Genomic DNA, 18,331 nt, shown 5'->3' with positions numbered 1-18,331 from the left:
CTCCCAAATTTAAAAATCTGGCAGCTAATTCAAAAGGAGGTTAAATACTATGCTGGACAAACAGAGCTGGTCTGCAGGCTTGGGGTCTCCAGCTTAGACTGCCTCTAGTCTCACCTCCCACCCCAGGTGGTAGACCCTGAGCAAGGACCAGGGCTTGATGTTTCTGCACCTCCTCTGAAATGCTGGTACAATGGCGGAAGTTAGCAGACGCTCACCAATGCTGGGGTACCACAGTGGGGTATAGGCAGGGTGTGCGGGTGGGAGCAGCCTCCCTCCAGGGAGGAGTATTTTATCTCTGCCATTCTTAGGAATGGCGATAAGAGAAAACAGTTTTAGTGGTTTTATTACTGTTTATAAATGCTCTACAGACAATGCACCCTTTGTTGCCTGTATCCCCACCCCCCACCCCACCATGGTATGCCAGTGCTAAATAATACCTGATTGTCCAGTCAGGACAGATGCCAGATAACCTTTGTTCTTTTCCAATTTGATCAACCCAAATATCAGGCTTACTTAGACTAGCTCTTCTCATACTTGTCTAGGAGCTTCTCCAGTCAGGACAGATGCCAGATAACCTTTGTTCTTTTCCAATTTGATCAATCCAAATATCAGGCTTACTTAGACTAGCTCTTCTCATACTTGTCTAGGAGCTTCTCTGACTACCTCATTCACAGGGATCTTTCTTATCCCTGAATTCCTTTAGCACAATACAGACAACATCCTACATTGTACTGTTCTCTAGTTATGTCACGTCTGTCTAGTCTTCTCAACAAGACCAAAAGCTTGTTGAGAACAACAATTGGACTTCTGAATTTTTATCTTACTTGAAGTTTCATGTCGCACTCAGCACAATACTGAAGAAATACTTAACACCACGAGTTGAATGACAGGCCAAGATTTAAACCTAGATTAGAGAAATCCATGACACCTATTTTTACAGTATGTTTTTATATGGTTGCTGTTAGACCAGTCCAGGGCTTCCATGGCGTCCATGGCTTGGCAATGAGCGATCAATAAGACGGCCACAAGTACTGTCTGCACAGAGCTTATGGTCTACTCTAGATTAACTCAGAACCTTCTCTGGCTAAAAGACAAGTTGGTCTGTGCTGAGGGTTTCTATTAGTTATTTCTCCACGTGATACCTGACTTTAGCTTACAAAATATTCATCAGTCCTTTGCTGAAAAAACCTCTATTAAAGAATTCAAACACTATGGAGCTAAAGATTAAAGACTATGTGTTATAAAAAACACTATCCTAGAATTCAAGACCTCAATTTCTTTCATGTCTTCTATTTGCATTCCCATCAAAATAATTCCAGCTGGAGGGGCATCAGTCTGACCAGCCCATGCCCAGTCCTTCCTGGGGAATATGTAGACGGGCCTGGCACTAACACACTGGGCCTTACCATCAGTTTGTCTCTGTGAACTCCAGCAAGTGGACAAACATGATGGATGACAAGTAATCTCTAGAAGCACAAAAGGCACTTTAAAGAGGTATATTTTATTTTACCCAACAGTGCAGGCAGATAATAAATAAATTTTTTTGGCCAAATTTAAAGTAATTGCTTTCTAGCTTCATTTTCATCTTCCAGTCACACAGAATTTAAGAGAGAATTTAAAAGAAAACAACTCCACTCCAGGCTAATGGGAACACTCAAAGGAAGGTACAATTTTTTTTGGAAGCAAGGAAGAGAGAAAAAGTGCCATGCTTTTCCTTTCAGTACTGCAAACTGAGAATTACTTTTTGGCAAAAATGACCCTGTATGAGGGCTGTAGAAAATAAACTTTTCCTTAACCCCACCAGGTAACTTCCACACATTCCCGTGGGTGTTCTATCAGAGTGGACATGTTTCAGTTGCAGCACTAAAGGCATGACTTTCAGGTTTTATTTTCTCTAGGGAACAACAGTCTCAAAATGGTGTGGTAATCACTGCCCATAACTAGTAATGAGTTTACTTCATAATTTACATAATATAATGTTACTTTTAAAAAGTTTTATAAAATACATTTACTGTATTTTTAATGAGACTGAAGAATAATAAAGCACCATAGTTGGTCACATCCAGAACAACGTTTTGGGGAAGGAAATTGTATTGCTAAATGAGCAACAACAAAAAGGCATCATCTGCAGAGGTGGTCTGTAGTTCTGAGTGTGGGGTTTAGGAACAGCCCATATGCAGAACGGTGGGCAAAGGGCAACACGACCGGCCTTTGCTTCCCATTCCAGTGCCTGCAGAACACGGGCCTGCACACTCAACTTCTTCCTTCTCATGGGTTTGACCCTACACTCCTTCCAAAACATAAGAAGGTTTTGATCTTTAAACTAAGAACACATGGCCTGGATAGAAAAGATTACTTTTAAAACCATCACTTTGGGGCTGGCCCGGTGGCATAGTAGTTAAGTTGGAGCGCTCTGCTTCGGCAGCCCAGGGTTCTCAGGTTCTGATCCCGGGTACGGACCTACACACCGCTCATCAAGCCATGCTGTGGTGGCATCCCACATACAACATAGACGAAGACTGGCACAGATGTTAGCTCAGGAACAATCTTCCTCACCAAAAAATAAATAAATAAATAAATAAAGTCTTAGTTGCATATTTTATCTCTATCTATTAAAAAAATAAATAAATAAAACCATCACTTGATCATGTTCTGGTTCTGTTTTTCACATTTAATTCCCAAGGAAATTTGTTGATTACAATCAACAACATTTAAAATCCTCCTAAGACCCATGAGAATTGTTAAGTTTAAACAGAAGTAACAGAATGCATTCATGCACCCAACACTTAAAGACCACAACTGCTACAAAATATAACTAACGAGCCAAAGCGGGCTGTTGTCAGTCAAACCCTGATACGCTAATTCAATTTGTGTAGCTTACTGGTCATCCTGAAGCAATTCAGCACCTTCACCAATAAGAGAAAACCTCCAGTGACCTCCCACCCACAGGTACACAAATACAACAGAGAACCAGAGAGGTCTGTAGAAGCCCTACCTCCATAAAGATGCAAATTAAGATTTAAACAGTGTAACAATTGGCGAGAGCTAATCCTTTTACAGAGGTGTAAATGGCTATTGAGAACTGAATTCCAGCTGCTAGCTTTTGTTAAGTAGCATTACAGACAAGTTTCACCCAAGAGCAATGCCACCAATTCTGAAGACTATTGATAAAATAGTTTCATAAAGCCAGTGCAATTTGTTTACTCTGATATCAAGTTTCCTGACCATAAATCCAAACATGTAAATATAAACCACATCAAGAATTAGTGCCCTGGGAAAATAAACTGGGAGGAACTATCTCAAGCCTGACACCCGATGGCTGGAACAGCTGTATGTGCGGCCACAGTGAAGTCTGTACATGGGGTTTTGTTTGCCACACAAAACAGTTGTAGAAAGGACAAACACATACATAGTTAAAGAGTATTTTTCTTTTAACAGGCTGTCTTACAAAACCTATGTTTTGGTGGCTCCCTTGGTCCCCATTGTGCAGCCCCCTGGGTGGTCCCTTCCAGGGGGTCACTTGAAGGGAACACAATGCCAAAAATGAGGGAAGGAGGGGACAGCAACACAAAGGCCAACAGAGCAGGGCGGTCTGCAGCGGCAGGCTGCAGACTAGGGGTCAGCAAACAAGGCTCTCTGTTTAGCCCTGGAAACAAGGGCTCCTTCTCTATACCTGGAAACAGCGTGATTAAGCTGACAGCTTGAATTATGGGCTGCATTTTGTAGGCTACGGTCCGTCTGCGTTAAGGTCCTCTTTATTGTAGCAGAGGCCTCACAAGCAAAACCCTTGCCTTTTCCCCCTCTTTGGCTTCAAAACTTCATTCTGTTCCATTTTAATTTTCAGAACTACTCCTCCCATATCACCTTTCCTTTTTTTTTTTTTTAAGTTGCTTACTGAGGTGCTGGGAGGCCTGAGAGAATTTATAATAGGGTGTTTCCCTCTACCCTTAAACAGAGATAACCAGCCTGAACCCATAATGAGATTTTAGCAGCCGAGTCATTAGCGATGGCTGCATAAAGGATGGCTCCTTTATGAAACAGATGTGTTCTTTTTTTTTTTTATTATTTATTTTTTACCCCAAAGCCCCAGTAGATAGTTGCATGTCATAGATGCACATCCCTTTAGTTGCTGTACGTGGGACACGGCCTCAGCATGGCCAGAGAAGCGGTGCGTCGGTGCGCAACCGGGATCCGAACCCAGGCCACCAGCAGCGGAGCGTGAGCACTTAACCGCCAAGCCACGGGGCCGGCCCTGAAATGGATGTGTTCTTAATTTGCTCTTTGATAGGTCTGTGGATCCCAAACAACACCTGAGTTGATAAAAATCCTCTTTGCTGGGAAGGTGAACACTGGAAACATTTACTCTTGCTCCCTGGATTTCCTTTAAATCAGCACAGATGTGTTGCCAGCGGGGTGTTGTCATTAGGGTGCTGGCTGCATCCTCCAATCTGAGGTGCACACAACGGATTTATGGAGCCAGTCACCTAAAGTGACCTAGCTTTAAATATCTGCTGCAAAAAAGAACATGGAGGGTCAATGTCTTATCATACAACTTTATGCCTTTGATGGTGCTCAGGGCAAGCTACCCCAGGAAGCACCACTCTGGTATGCGGATTATTTCGAGCTGAAGACAATAAGGACTCAAAGAACTCAGGAAGAATATTTGAGTTGCCCCTCCCAAACTGCCTAAAGAATTTAAAACAAAAGATCTGTTTCAGGAAGGAGTTATTATCATGACTGCTATAAAGATAATGTAGGATAGAGGTTACAATAGAAAAGGCACCAACAAGCCCATCTTATCGGAAGTTCTGTCTCTCTGGCCACATGCTCTAGATGGCCCTGCGAGGAGTTACCAGACAATCATTTACAAGGGAAGTCTCCATTTGTAAAGGTATCTCCCTCTCTGTATTGTGAAGAGAGGGGATGACCTCATTTCTAGAGACTTATCAATGTAGAAGGTGAGGCCTTAAAACTGCATAATAAACCTTACTCTTGTTTATAGTGCTTTAGTGATAATCTCCTGTAACTAACACCCTCGCCCCCAACATCCTCCTTGTCTTTGGTTGGACATGGTATTTAAGACGAGAATCTCTGCTACTGTGTTGATAAACACAGTGTCCCTGCTTTCTCCCATGTATACATGTTATTAAACTTGGTATTATTTTCTCCTGCTAACCTGTCTTGTTATTTGGCCAGCCATAAGAACCTTAAGGAAAAGGACAGAGGGAGATTCCCCCTCTTCCCCCGACACCTTTCAGAAATGTAATACAATCAGGCCTTGTATTTTGACTAAATTTAAAGAATACTATGAACATAATAAAATTTTTTATTAGACATTATCATAATTGGTTCTATAATTAAACTCTAGAGGGTGCTTTTTGTAAAAGGGCATCTGATATTTTCAGGGTAGAATCATCTTTGCTGGAGCTTAAGGACTAACAGAGGATCATAAAACAAAACACCAGACTTTTGCTGTTACACGTCTCTCCGTCTGTCTCCACATGTGTGTATGTGCATGTGCGGGTGTACGTGCGTCTGTAAGAGAAGAGACGAGGAGGACCAGACTGGGCTGGCAAAGATTATGCTACGTGAGGGGATCCAGGGAGAAGGCAAATCAGAAGGCATGATGGGATGGTGGATGGGCTTACTGAGGGCTCAGGCAACGTTCAGACTCTGAAATAAGTTAGTATGTCACTTCTCTGGGATAAGTGAGTCTCCTTAGAAGCCAATTAACTCTGATGAATGGGAATGGGGTCTAGGGCAGTCACTGAGGAGTCCACTGAGGGAGAGCTCAGACCTGTAGGGCAGGTCCCTCCCTGGGTTCTGACTCAGTGTTCGGGACCCACCTCCATGATGACAATCAGATGGGAGTGGCAGCACCCTGGGAGGGCACCAGCAGGAAGGAGACTGAACACTTGGCTATTAACGATTGCCTCCTGCTATGTGAGTATGGTAGAAATCAAAGACAGAATTACTGACAAAATTGTGCTGGTTTTCTGCTGGCTCCTTCAGAGGGCCAATACTGTATTAAAATGAAGAAGCTGAATCAATTTATTATTCAAATGCTCATTCACCTAAGAAGCTGCTAAAAGGAAGCCAAAAGAAACAAGAAAGTGAATGATAACAAACCATCATTATGAATGAATAAAGGGGATTAACTGGGAGGAAAGGCAGACCAGACGGGATGCAAGCTAGGAAATAATGCCCTCCTGGGTAGACCCTGGGAGCCAGGTGAAAAGGCTTCTCGTCAGTGTGGAAGTTCAGGGGATGTAAGACAAGCACATCCCCAATTCCAGGTAAGTACACCTTTCAAAACAGCAGAAACCAGTTTCAGCTGTGCCCATGATTACAGATGTAATAATGCTCCAAAACAACCATGTCCAGCCTACATCCATGTAATATATAACATCTGATCAGCAAGCACCATCAATCCCAGACCCAGCACTGGAAATTCTTTTAGGGATTCAATTATCCTAGAAAGCAGTGCTTTTCAATGTTTAAGGTGGCAGAACACCTGGAATTCTTAGAACTTTCTGTAAAATATCATGAAGTACTGATATACGTCATTTCATCACACAAATTAGGAACATTTTTACTAGCGGACAATGAATATATGTATACAATATAAAAATCAAACCACTAACACAAATACCCATGATGAAAAACCAATCTATCAAACCTAACAGGATCAGCTGATTTCACATTTTTCATTATTATTCATTTGGTACTCATTCATTTTCTCTTCCAGTAGGCAAGCTATAGCAGGTAACCAAAGTTTTATTAAAATAATTTTGAGGAAGTTCTCAAAATTACAAAGATTTATTTTCCTAAAAATTGGAAAAGACCACTTGACTCAATAGCAGGAGAATTCTACTGGAATATATCTGAGAATCACTGCACTAAAGAAAACGAATCTAGCATTGTTTTAAGCAGCAGATTCAAACACACTTCCAGTCCACAAAAATGACAAGCAAATTAAAATGAATTTACACTGACAAAGGAAAATAGAAAAAAGTTAGACAACTAGTTGAAGGCCATTAAACACAAGGTGTTCAGAAGTGCTCCTCACATCTCTCTTGTAGGTTAAAGTAATACTGTAAGTCTCCTAACTGGGACTCAAAATAGTGAGATTCAGTACAAAAGCACAAGAAAACATATCAAGGTCTCACTTATTGCTTTTTGAGTTTTTCTTATCTGCTTGGCCTATCTGCACAGATTCCCTCACAAAAGCCATCACTGAATGGAAGCTTTCCCACTCAGTTATCAAGCTCAAATGTTCCTTATCAAATCCCAGCTTAAAATAAGTTTTGTTTTTCTAGAAGCCTATCACCAATAGCTCAACAACTGCTCTTCAAAAGGTGAGAAATATAAGTTTAAGAGAATAAAAGGGAAGATGAGCCATAAGGAACTGATCAAGTCTAAGATCAAGGTGCTGGCTGGCTTGGTTCCTGGTGAGGGCCCACTTCCTAGCTTGCAGACGGCTGCCTTCTTGTTGTGTCCTCACAGGGCAGAGAGAGGAGGAGAGCTCTCTCAGGTCTCTTCTCATAAGGGCACTAATCCCATCACGAGGGCCTGACTCTCATAACCTCATCTAACCTTAATTACCCACTAAGGGCCCATCTCCAAATACCATCACATTGGGGGTTCAGGCTTCAACATATGAATTCTGCAGGGACACAACTCAGTCCATAAGAACACCACTGCCACCATCTTGTTCCTGGCCTAAGGATGAGGTCAGCACTGAGGATGACAGAGCAGGGAAACGGAAAGGACCTGGGTCTTTGATGACAAAAGTGAAGGGCAGTATCAACCAATCCCAGGGCCTGCTTTACTCCCGGACTTCCAGAAATAAACAAAAATGTGTTTATTGTTTAAGGCAGTTCGAGACAGTGTTCCCGTTATTTGTAGCCTGGTATATCAAGATAATTAATAGGTAAATGTTCAACAAGGCCAGAAAGCCAAGTTTGAAAAAAGAACTCTGATGGATGGCTTTTCCATAATTCAAATTTACATTTCATTGAAAAGAATTTAAGGGAGGTATCTTAAAATGACGATCCTACCCCTGTCACTCTGCTCCCCTACCATGTCTCCTTTTTATAAATACCAGTAACAGCAGAATCTTTGCTCTTGGTGTGGCTGGGCCAGCACAAAGCAGGATCGAGGGGCTGTTCATGTGCTGGGTGTGGAGGGATAAGAAAAAGACCCCTGTAGCCCCTGAATGTGTTCCCCTGGCCTGCAGTGGTGCTATACTCTGCCACATGAGCCACTCCTTCAGCTGGAGTGACCAACAGTTCCCTAGACATGGGCCATGCTGGTCTGTCTCCAGGCCTGTGCTCCAGCCATTCCTCTCTTAAAATCTGGAATGGCTAATCTCCTTTCATCAGCCAAACCAATCACCATGGCTATTCTGGTTTTCTATTGCTTGTAATAGCTAACCTGAATTTAGTGGTGTAAAACAACAATCGACAACTTTTTGTTATGCTCATGGCTTCTGCGGGTCAGGAATTTGGACAGGGCACAGGGCAGGTGGCTTGTCTCTGCTCTGCAATGTCAGGGACCTCAGTCTGAATATCATGGGGTGATCTGGAACGCAGGTGATTGGAAATATCTGGAGGCTTCTACACTCACATCTGGAGCCTGGGCTGGACTAAATTCAGGCTCAGCTGGGCCTGCTGACTGCAACACTGACACACGGCCTCTCCCTGAGGCTTGTTTGCTGTTAGCCCCACTTTCTTGGAAACCTGGCCATATTCCAGTCTCTCCTACCTTATTTGAATCTTAAACAACCAAGACTTGACCCCTAGAGTCTCCTCTCCAACTTTTGAAACCATAGGTAAACTTGTTCCACTCAGAATAAACTACTTTTAGATCTCAAATTTGTATTGAAAGAGGTCTCATTTTTCTGCAGCCCTCGTGGAATGTGGCCTGCTGGTTCCCTCCCTAGCAGAGATGCAGGCCTGCTATATTCTCTCATCAGCCTCCCTAGTCTCTCTTTCCCCCTGCCCTCCCTTTCTCCCTCTCCCCAATCACCTCCTCCCTCCCCTCCCTCTACATCTCTTATTTGGCTCCCGGAGTGCTGGGATAGGGCCTCTTAACACTCCATTGAGACATTTCCCCAAAAATGTTGTAACTCACTTAAACATCAAATGATAAGAGGGATTCTAGGAAAACAGTGGCAGCACAGCCTTTATTTTTAAAAATCTCCCTGAATTCCCTTATATAAATATAAAAAAAAGATAGAACAACTAGGAGAGCAAACCAAAAATTCATGCATAATATCTATGACAAAATTATGTGACAAAATATGAGTGAGTGGAACAAATTACTGATAGCAACTAAACCCCCATTATATCTGCAATTGTACAGAAGGAAGTGGAGGAACAGCAAAAGTATGAATGACGTTACTGAGAATGCAAGAACCTCCACATCGTCAAGCGGTACTCACTGGCAGGCTGAGGTGAGAAGGGCAGCCCATCTGGAAGGGGGCTGCAGGTCCATTTCAAGGGTTAGAACAGAGGGACTGCGGTAGGTGCAGGAGCAATCCGGGCCCTACCACTCCAGAACCTTACCAGTCTAAGTGCCCTTTCAGCAGAGCTCTGCACTGAGGAGAAGCTGCTGGGAGTGAACTCTAAATTGAACTTAACTGGGACAATAACGGCAGAGGAAGAATCTTCCCATTTCAAGTGGAGGAGGGGAAAAGAGCCAAGGGATCTAAGAAAGTAAGAGGCCACATACAAACATTCTGGGAGAACAACAGAAGAGGGAGCTCTGGAGCCATAAAACTAGGAAAGCCAGCCTGGCCCACCTGCCCCTCCTGAGTGCAGGAGAACTCCTCTCACCAGACATAGGCCCAGAAAAGATTCCAGGTCTCTTTATCAGTAAAGCGCAGGTTACGACACCTCCACTGCATAGGGCTGCGGCAGCAGATGAGATAATGTATGTAAAGCAGCTGGCACAGCATCGGGTACACAGTAAGCACTCAAAGATGATCGAAATTATTACCATTATTATAAACATTAGCATATCAAGTTTATATAACAACCTTAAGCCTAACTCTAACAAAAGATTAAAGATTTCAGTTAGGCCACAGTGAAGTGTGGTAAAACACACTGTCCCACTCCAGAGGACATTTCCCAAGTTGTCCACCCCGGACTCAGCACCCTTCTCCGCAGAACAGTACTACCCAGTACATAATTGCTCAATTCTGCCTCTCGCCTTCCCTTTCCCCAGCTGCAGGCTGACCCTTTTCCAGCTGCTCACACATCCTTGCTTCAGAGAGCCTCTTACAGCTCCCTGGTCTACGATTTTCCTTTATGATCAATTTTCCGCCCTGATTATCTTGTTTCTGGAAGGTATCTCAGCTTTTAGGAAAACTTCTGATCACACCCAATTGGATGATGATTTCCTGGTTGAACTCGCAGACTTCTGGAGCCTCGCTGGTGACCTCATGTACTGATGCTAAGCACAAGCTCTACTTACGGTGCATCATACCCAACACTTCTCAGTAAAAAGGGCTAAATAAAACAAACTGTCCATTTTGTCAGGATTCTGATTCATTGATGCTAGAAATTAAATTTATCAAATTGCTAAGAGTCAGAGTAGGAGAGACAGAAGCCAAGTTCATTTCTGACTTAAAAAAAAAAAAGAGGTTGGCCATTCCCTTTATATGTCATGTATGTCCCTGCATCTTGACTTCCAGAACCACACTATCAGATTACCATTAACTATCAAATGCCAACATGTGCCAGTCACTGTACCAGGTGCTTTAGCTGAAAAAATCAATCTGATGAAGATAGTAAACTAGAACTTTGAAGTCAAATTTAATTAGTCAAAAGATGATACTGGTCAAAAGGAGATCCAAGACTATAATCACAAAAGGTCATGGCTCTGCCAGTCTTCCTGTGGTCTAGAGCAGGGAAAGAGAAAGAGAACATTCCAAACAAATCAGTAAGTTCCTGATTTGTTTCTTGTGATCATCTCTAGTTAAAGAAAGGGAATTAGGGACAGGGCTAGCCTGACAGGAGAAATAAAAGGGAACAGGTTCATATTCTGGATAATTTTTCATAAATGTGTACAAAACATAATATTCTGAAATCACATATTCTCCATGTCAGCAGACGGTTATGAGTTTGGAAGGCTTTCTAGTAACCACACATAATAAAATAAGAAAGTACTGTGTACAATCTAAAAGGACAAATTGTTAAAAGACTTGGGAGGGCTCATCACAAGGAAAGAAAGATGAAATGGAAGGGGAGAAAACTGTTCCACCAATAGATTTAAAAGGTAAAAGAAAAACTAAATTAGAAATGACTTTGTCAAAGCTATGCATTTCATAACTAAAACTGAAAGTGGCCAAACGATATCTGGTTTCCCCGGCCTTCAGACAGGAAGCAGCAGCCAAGTGGAAGCGACTATGAGGGAGAAGGGAAGAAGAGACACCAGGTAGGCTTCAGGGTGCTGATACTATTTCTTGACTGGGTGGGGGTTACCAGCTGTGTTCACTCTGTGATAATTAATGGAGCAGTACACTCATGATTTGTTCACTAGTATGTAGGCTATACTTCAATAATAAAATTCATTTTAAAAAGAGCACATGACAAGGACTTCTGCTTCTTGTAAAGGCATCCTAGGTAATGCAGGCTAATCCTTGCACTAAGAACAAAAAAAAGTATAAAAAATATCTCTTTGATAGCTTAGAGAGATAAGGCAGTGATGAATTACAGGATCAAAACCTAGAAAAAAAGGAAATTCAGAGAGATAAGCCTAACATCTGGGGCAATTTTTCTTTGAAGGGCATGTGCCAATTCCAGAAAAGGCAGCTGAGAGTCTGAGAAGCTGAGTGGAGCTCCAGGCAATCCCACAGAGTGGGAGAATAAAAACTGAAGTCCAGGTCTACCAACGAAGGGGAACCCTAATAAATCACCCACACTTTGAACTGGAACTTCAAAGGGCTGCTTCCTGTGGATAACGGTGAAACTGAGTCTGGCCCTCAAAGGGACCAAGGCCTGGCTTCACACTGTCTCAATTCTTCAACCTGGATGAAAGGGACCCAGGATCACTTCTGCCCCAGGCGCCTGCCAGAAGCAAATGCAAATCCTCTTTAGAGGAGGAAAACTTCCTTGTCCTCAAATCACTCCCAAAATGCTCCTACACAATATCCATTCAAAAATTGCCAGAGATTTGAGAAAAACAAGATAAGAGTGATTAAAAAGCGAGAGAAAGAAAAGAAAACAGAAGCAGACCCATGGGGAAGAAATGGAGATCCAGTCTCTAAGGTACTTATACTGTCTGGAAAGAAAGTAAAAATATTAATTAACAATAGATTTTGAAAGGTCAGAAACTTATAGATGAAACAAAAATTAGTAAATATATAGGTGATTAGAATCATGTAATTATTAAGCTCGAGCTAACGGAAACATACAGAACCCTACCCAATGAAGAGTGAATATACATGTTTTCAAGCATTATGGGCATTTATAAACATTGGCCATTACTATGGCCAATCAACAAAGACCAAAGGACAGATGTTGTTCAGAACACATTTTCTGCCAACAATGTGATAAAATTGGAAATCTATAATGAAAAGAGAATCCTCTTTTCCCCTAATATGTTTAGAAACAACCAAAAATCATTTTACATAATACCTGTCAAAGAAAAAGATATAATAATTATAAACATTTAGATAATTAAATTAAAATACTTAAAACTGAATGGGAGTGATAGCATTATTTGTCAAAACCAGTGGGGTGCAAGTCAAGCAGTACTTACATGGAAATTTAAAGCCTCAAAAGTATATGTTCTAAAATGGGAAAGATTGAAAATTAGGCATTCAACTCAGTTAGAAAAAACCACCTGGTAAAACCAAGCAAAGTAAAAAGGGAATAATAAAGATAATAACAGAAACAAATGAGATTTTTAAAAAGCAACAGATGGGATGAAATCTGATTATTTGGAGAAATTAATAAAATAGACAAATCTCATGCAGGATTGATTGATGAAAAAAGTTGGGCAGACATAAAATTATGAATGAAAAAGAAACATAATTATTGACACGGTAAAAATTCTAAAATATAGGGTCCAGCCCCGTGCCCTAGTGGTTAAGTTTGGCATGCTCTGCTTTGGCGGCCCAGGTTCAGTTCCCGGGCGTGGACCTACACCACTTGTCGGCAGCCATGCTGTGGTGGTAACCCACACCCAAGATACAGGAAGACTGGCAACAGATGTTAGCTCAGGGATGATCTTCCTCAGAAAAAAAAAAAAAAGAAAAAAAGAAAAAAAATTGTAAAATATAAAAGCTGCCCACAAATTTGAAAACTTAGAAAAGTATTAAGAAACTAGAAAATTTTTCTAGTACACTCTACATTTTCAAAATTGACTCAAGATGAATGAAAACATCAATATACGTATAAGAATTTAAGAAACAGAAAAAGTAGACAAAAATTGAGAGAATTTTCATCAGTGCACCTGTCTTGCAAGAAATGTTACAAGTCCCTCTGGTTTTAACCTCTGCGAGTGTTCTCGGTATCCCCGACTCCTGCCTTTGCTCTAGGGCACCCACCTCTTCTGACTGAGGCCAGAAGCCTATGGTGAGAAGGGTGGGAAAGGCTGGGGAACCAGGTTCAGGTCGGTCAATGGAGACTTCCTTTAACATCTCCCGTACAGACACTGAGTGACAGTTAATGCCTACTTCGCTGACCATCTGGTCTGAGGACTGCTGCCCTCTTGGAAGCCTGGTTCTGGACTTTTAAAAATTTAAACCAAAATAAAGATAAGGAAAGTCTTAGATTTTTCAGATCAAAGTAGGTGAGCTAACAGGAGAGGCACAGGCAAGACTGGGGCATGAAGTGCCAGGCAGAACAGGAAGGGGATACACTGACAGCCCCACCTGCTGGCACCAGGTTATCTTTTCAAAAGTGTAATGCACAACCTTACTTTGGGAACAAAAGCGATCATTTGTGGGGCAGCAAGAAAAAGCTCAGGGGGCCACTTGTTGAGGGGCAGAGGTCAGGTCCAGGAAAAACAAGAGACAGTGGTGAAGAAAACAAGCAAGTGACAGCAGACACCTGAAGGCATCATCACATCTGAAGGAACACTGAATCCATAAACATGCTGCCAGCTCCGCTTAGAGTGACTTGCGGGTAAATGCTACAAGAAACACAGTTTTATGCAAGAATTTCAGATGCAAGAACTTCCTTCCCATATTTAACTTTGAAGAGGGGCTAAATTAAAATCACTAGAGGAGATTCACTTCATGTGATCACATTTTTATGACCCTGAGAAACCAAGGCTTTCACTTATTTAGTGTAAAAGGCAGCAGTACGTTTTGCTGTCAGCCATACTCCAGGGGGGAAGGAACAAAGCAACTCTGCGAGTGCTTTGCTCAGCTTGAAGAAAGGCACACAGCACTTCCTCAGCTTATTTGAGGCTGGAAGGCACAAAAATCAATACGGACAGAGCAAAAGGTCAAATTGCCACCGCTTAGTTTTCTTTTCTTTTCCTAATTAAATAATCTCATTTGCTTCTGGAGCTTCCTTATTCAACCTAATGAAATATTATCTCTGATATTCCAGTTTTTTAGGCAGTAGAGAGTTACTGGGAACCAGCCCAGGGTATCAGTTAAGAATACAGACTCTGGACCCAGACGGCCGAGCTCAAAGTACACTGAGCCACTTTGTGACTTTGAACATAACTTCTCTGTGTCTCAGTTTTCTCCTTTGTAAAAGGGTAATGATGATAGGAATAAATGGATTATTATAAACAAAGCTCTTCACAACAGTGCCTGGCACAGAGTGGGTGCTATTGAAGGGTATATCACCATTATGATTGTGATTTGCATGGTAGAGCACAGAAATTAAGAGCATGAATTCTGGCATCCGGGGGTCAGTTCGAATGCTAGCTGCACCTCTAAGGTTATTTAATCCTTCTAAACCTCACTTGAAATACTCCACTTGGCATCTGCAGCACAACTTCTTCTCGGTTCTCTTGATTCTTCCCTGCAGCTTCGCCTCAAACTCCTTTGCTGTTTCCTTCTCATTTTCCTGACCTTGAATGTGGAGCCAGGCCTTGGGCTGATTTCCTATTCACACTCATTGCCTAATGTTCTTCTCAGGGTCCACGGCTTTAAAGTGCATTTATATTCTGATGATTCAGTAAAGTTGCAGGATACAGAATCAACATACAAAAATCAGTTGTATTTCTACATAACAATCCAAAGAAAACAATCCCATTTACAATAGTATCAAAAAGAATAAAATACTTAGGAATAAATTTAACCAAGGAGGCAAAAGACTTGTACATTAAAAACTACAAAACATAGCTGAAAGAAATTAAAGAAGACACAGACAAATGGAAAGATATCTCATATTCATGGATTGGAAGATTTAATATTGTTAAAATGTTCACACTATCCAAAGTGAGCTACACATTCAATGCAATCCCTATCAAAATCCCAATGGCATTTTTCACAGAAATAGAAAAACCAATCCTAAAATTCATATGGAACCACAAGGGACTCTGAATAGCCAAAATAATATGGAGAAAATGAACAAAGCTGGAGGAGTCACATCTACTGATTGCAAAACATATTACAAAGCTACAATAATCAAAACAGTATGGTACTGGCATAAACACAGACACACAGACAAATGGAACAGAACAGAAACCCAGAAATAAATCCACATATATATAGTCAACTGATCTTTGACAAGGGCATCAAGGAGGCACAATGGGGAAAAGATAGTCTCTTCAACAAATGGTGCTGTTATTCACGTGCAAAAGAATAAAACTGGACCCTTATCTTACACTATACACAAAAATCAACTCAAAATAGACTTAAAAATCAACTTAAACGTAAGACCTGAAACTGTAAAACTCCTAGAAGAAAACATAGGGGAAAACCTGCCTGACATTGGTCTTAGCAATGATTTCTTAAATATGACATCAAAAGCACAGGCAACAAAAGCAAAAATAGATAAGTGGGCCTACATCAAACTAGAAAATTTCTACACAGCAAAGGAAACAATCAACAGAGTGAAAAGGCAACCTACAGAATGGGAAAAATATCTGCAAACCATATATCTGATAAGAGGTTAACATCCAAAATACAAAAGGAACTCTAACAACTCAATTGCAAAAAACCAAATAACCTGATTAAAAAATGGAGAAAGGATTTGAATACATATTTCTCAAAAGACGATATATAAATGGCCAACAGGTATATGAAAAGATGCTTAACATTACTTATCATCGGGGAAATGCAAATCAAAACCACAATGAGATATCACTTCATACTTGTTAGGATGGCCATTATTAAAAAAAAAAAAGAAAGAAAAGAAAATAACAAGTATTGTTGAGGATGTGGAAAAACTGGAACCCTGTGCACTATTAGTGGGAGTGTAAAATGTTGCAGCCGCTATGGAAAACAGCATGGAAGTTCCTCAAAAAATTAAAAATAGAACTACCATATGATTCAGCAATCTCACTCTGGGTATTTATCCAAAAGAACTGAAATCAGGATCTCAGAGACATAGCCGCACTCCCATGTTCACTGCAGCATTATTCACTGCAGCATTATAGCCAAGAGGGGGAAACAAACTAAATGTCATCGACAGATGAATGGATAAAGAAAATGTAGTATATAAATGCAATGGAATATTATTTAGCCATAAAAAGAAGGAAATCCTGTCAGATGCTACAACATGGATGAACCTTGAGGACATCATGCTACACGAAATAAGTCAGTCACAGAAGGACAAACACTGGTTGGTTCCACTTATATGAGATATCTGAAGTAGTCAAATTCATAGAAGTAGAAAGTAGAATGGCGGTTGCCAGGGGCTGGGGGAAGAGGGAAATGAGGATTTACTGTTCAATGAGTATGACGTTTCAGTCGTTCAAGATGAAAAAGTTCTAGGGATATGGTATACAACAGTGTGCTTACAGTTAACAATATTGTACTGTACATGTAAAAATGTTAACTTTTCAATAAATGGTGCTGGAACGGGATAGCCACATGAACAAAAATGAATCTAGACACAGATCTTATACCCTTCACAAAAATTAACTCAAAATGGATCACAGACCTAAATGTAAAATATAAAACTATAAAACTCCTAGAAGATAACATAGGAGAAAGTCTAGATGACTTTGGGTATGGTGATAACTTTTTATTTGTTTATTTATTTTTTATTTTTTTCTGAGGAAGATCAACCCTGAGCTAACATCCACGCTAATCCTCCTCTTTTTGCTGAGGACGACCGGCTCTGCGCTAACGTCTATTGCCAATCCTCCTCCTTTTTTTTTTTTTTTTCCCCAAAGCCCCAGTAGATAGTTGTATGTTATAGTTGCACATCCTTCTAGTTGCTGTATGTGGGACGCAGCCTCAGCATGGCCAGAGAAGCAGTGCGTCAGTGCACGCCCGGGATCTGAACCCGGGCCGCCAGTAGCGGAGTGCGCGCACTTAACCGCTAAGCCACGGGGCCGGCCCTGATGATGACTTTTTAGATAAAACACTAAAGACATGATCCACGAACAAAATAACTAATAAGCTAGACTTCGTTAAAATTAAAAAACTTATGCTCTGCAAAAGATAACATCAAGAGAATGAGAAGACAAGCCACAGACTGGGAGAAAATATTTGCAAAAGACACATCTGATAAAGGACTTATATCCAAAATATACAAAGAGCTCTTTAAAACTCAACAATAAGAAAACGAATAACCCAATTAAAAAATGGGAAAAGATCTGAACAGACACCTCACCAAAGAAGATATACAAATGGTAAATAAGCATATGAAAAGATACTCAACATCATATGTCATTAGGGAACTGCAAATTAAAACAAGAAGATATCATTACATACCTATTAGAATGGCTAAAATCCAAAAAAACTGACAATAACAAATGCTAACAAGGATTATAGAAACAAGAACTCTCATTCATTGCTGATGGGAATGCAAAATGGTACAGCCACTTTGGCAGACAGTTTGGGAACCTCTTATAAAACTAAACATAGTCTTACCAAACAATCCAGCAATTGCACTCTTCGGTATTTACCCAAATGAACTGAAAACTTACATCCACACAAAAACCTGCACATGGATGTCTACGGCAGCTTTATTCATAATTGCCAACAATGTGGAAGTCACAAAGATGTCCTCCAGTAGGTGAATGGATAAACTGCAGTACATCAAGACAACATAATATTATTCAGCACTAAAAAGAAATGATCTATCAAGCCGCAAAAAGACATGGAGGAACCTCAAAGGCATATTACTAAGTGAAAGAACCCAATCTGAAAAGGCTACATACTATACGATTTCAAGAATATGAC

The 18,331-nt window shown here is 40.9% G+C and overlaps 1 protein-coding gene across 1 annotated transcript in view; it reads right to left on the bottom strand.

The window, feature by feature from the left end:
- Positions 1-18,331, bottom strand: part of LOC131402699 (centrosomal protein kizuna-like) — a 67,182-nt gene that overhangs the window by 38,834 nt on the left and 10,017 nt on the right. Inside the window, exon 4 of the mRNA XM_058537294.1 lies at positions 8,625-8,647. Within this exon, the coding sequence (XP_058393277.1) occupies positions 8,625-8,647 (23 nt within the window). The remainder of the gene's footprint in view (positions 1-8,624; positions 8,648-18,331) is intronic.

The sequence above is a fragment of the Diceros bicornis genome, unplaced genomic scaffold (assembly GCF_020826845.1).
Source record: "Diceros bicornis minor isolate mBicDic1 unplaced genomic scaffold, mDicBic1.mat.cur scaffold_230_ctg1, whole genome shotgun sequence".
Classification (NCBI taxonomy): Eukaryota; Metazoa; Chordata; class Mammalia; order Perissodactyla; family Rhinocerotidae; genus Diceros; species Diceros bicornis.
Note: the sequence above shows the minus strand (reverse complement) of the source record. Positions and strands in the feature narration are given on the sequence as shown.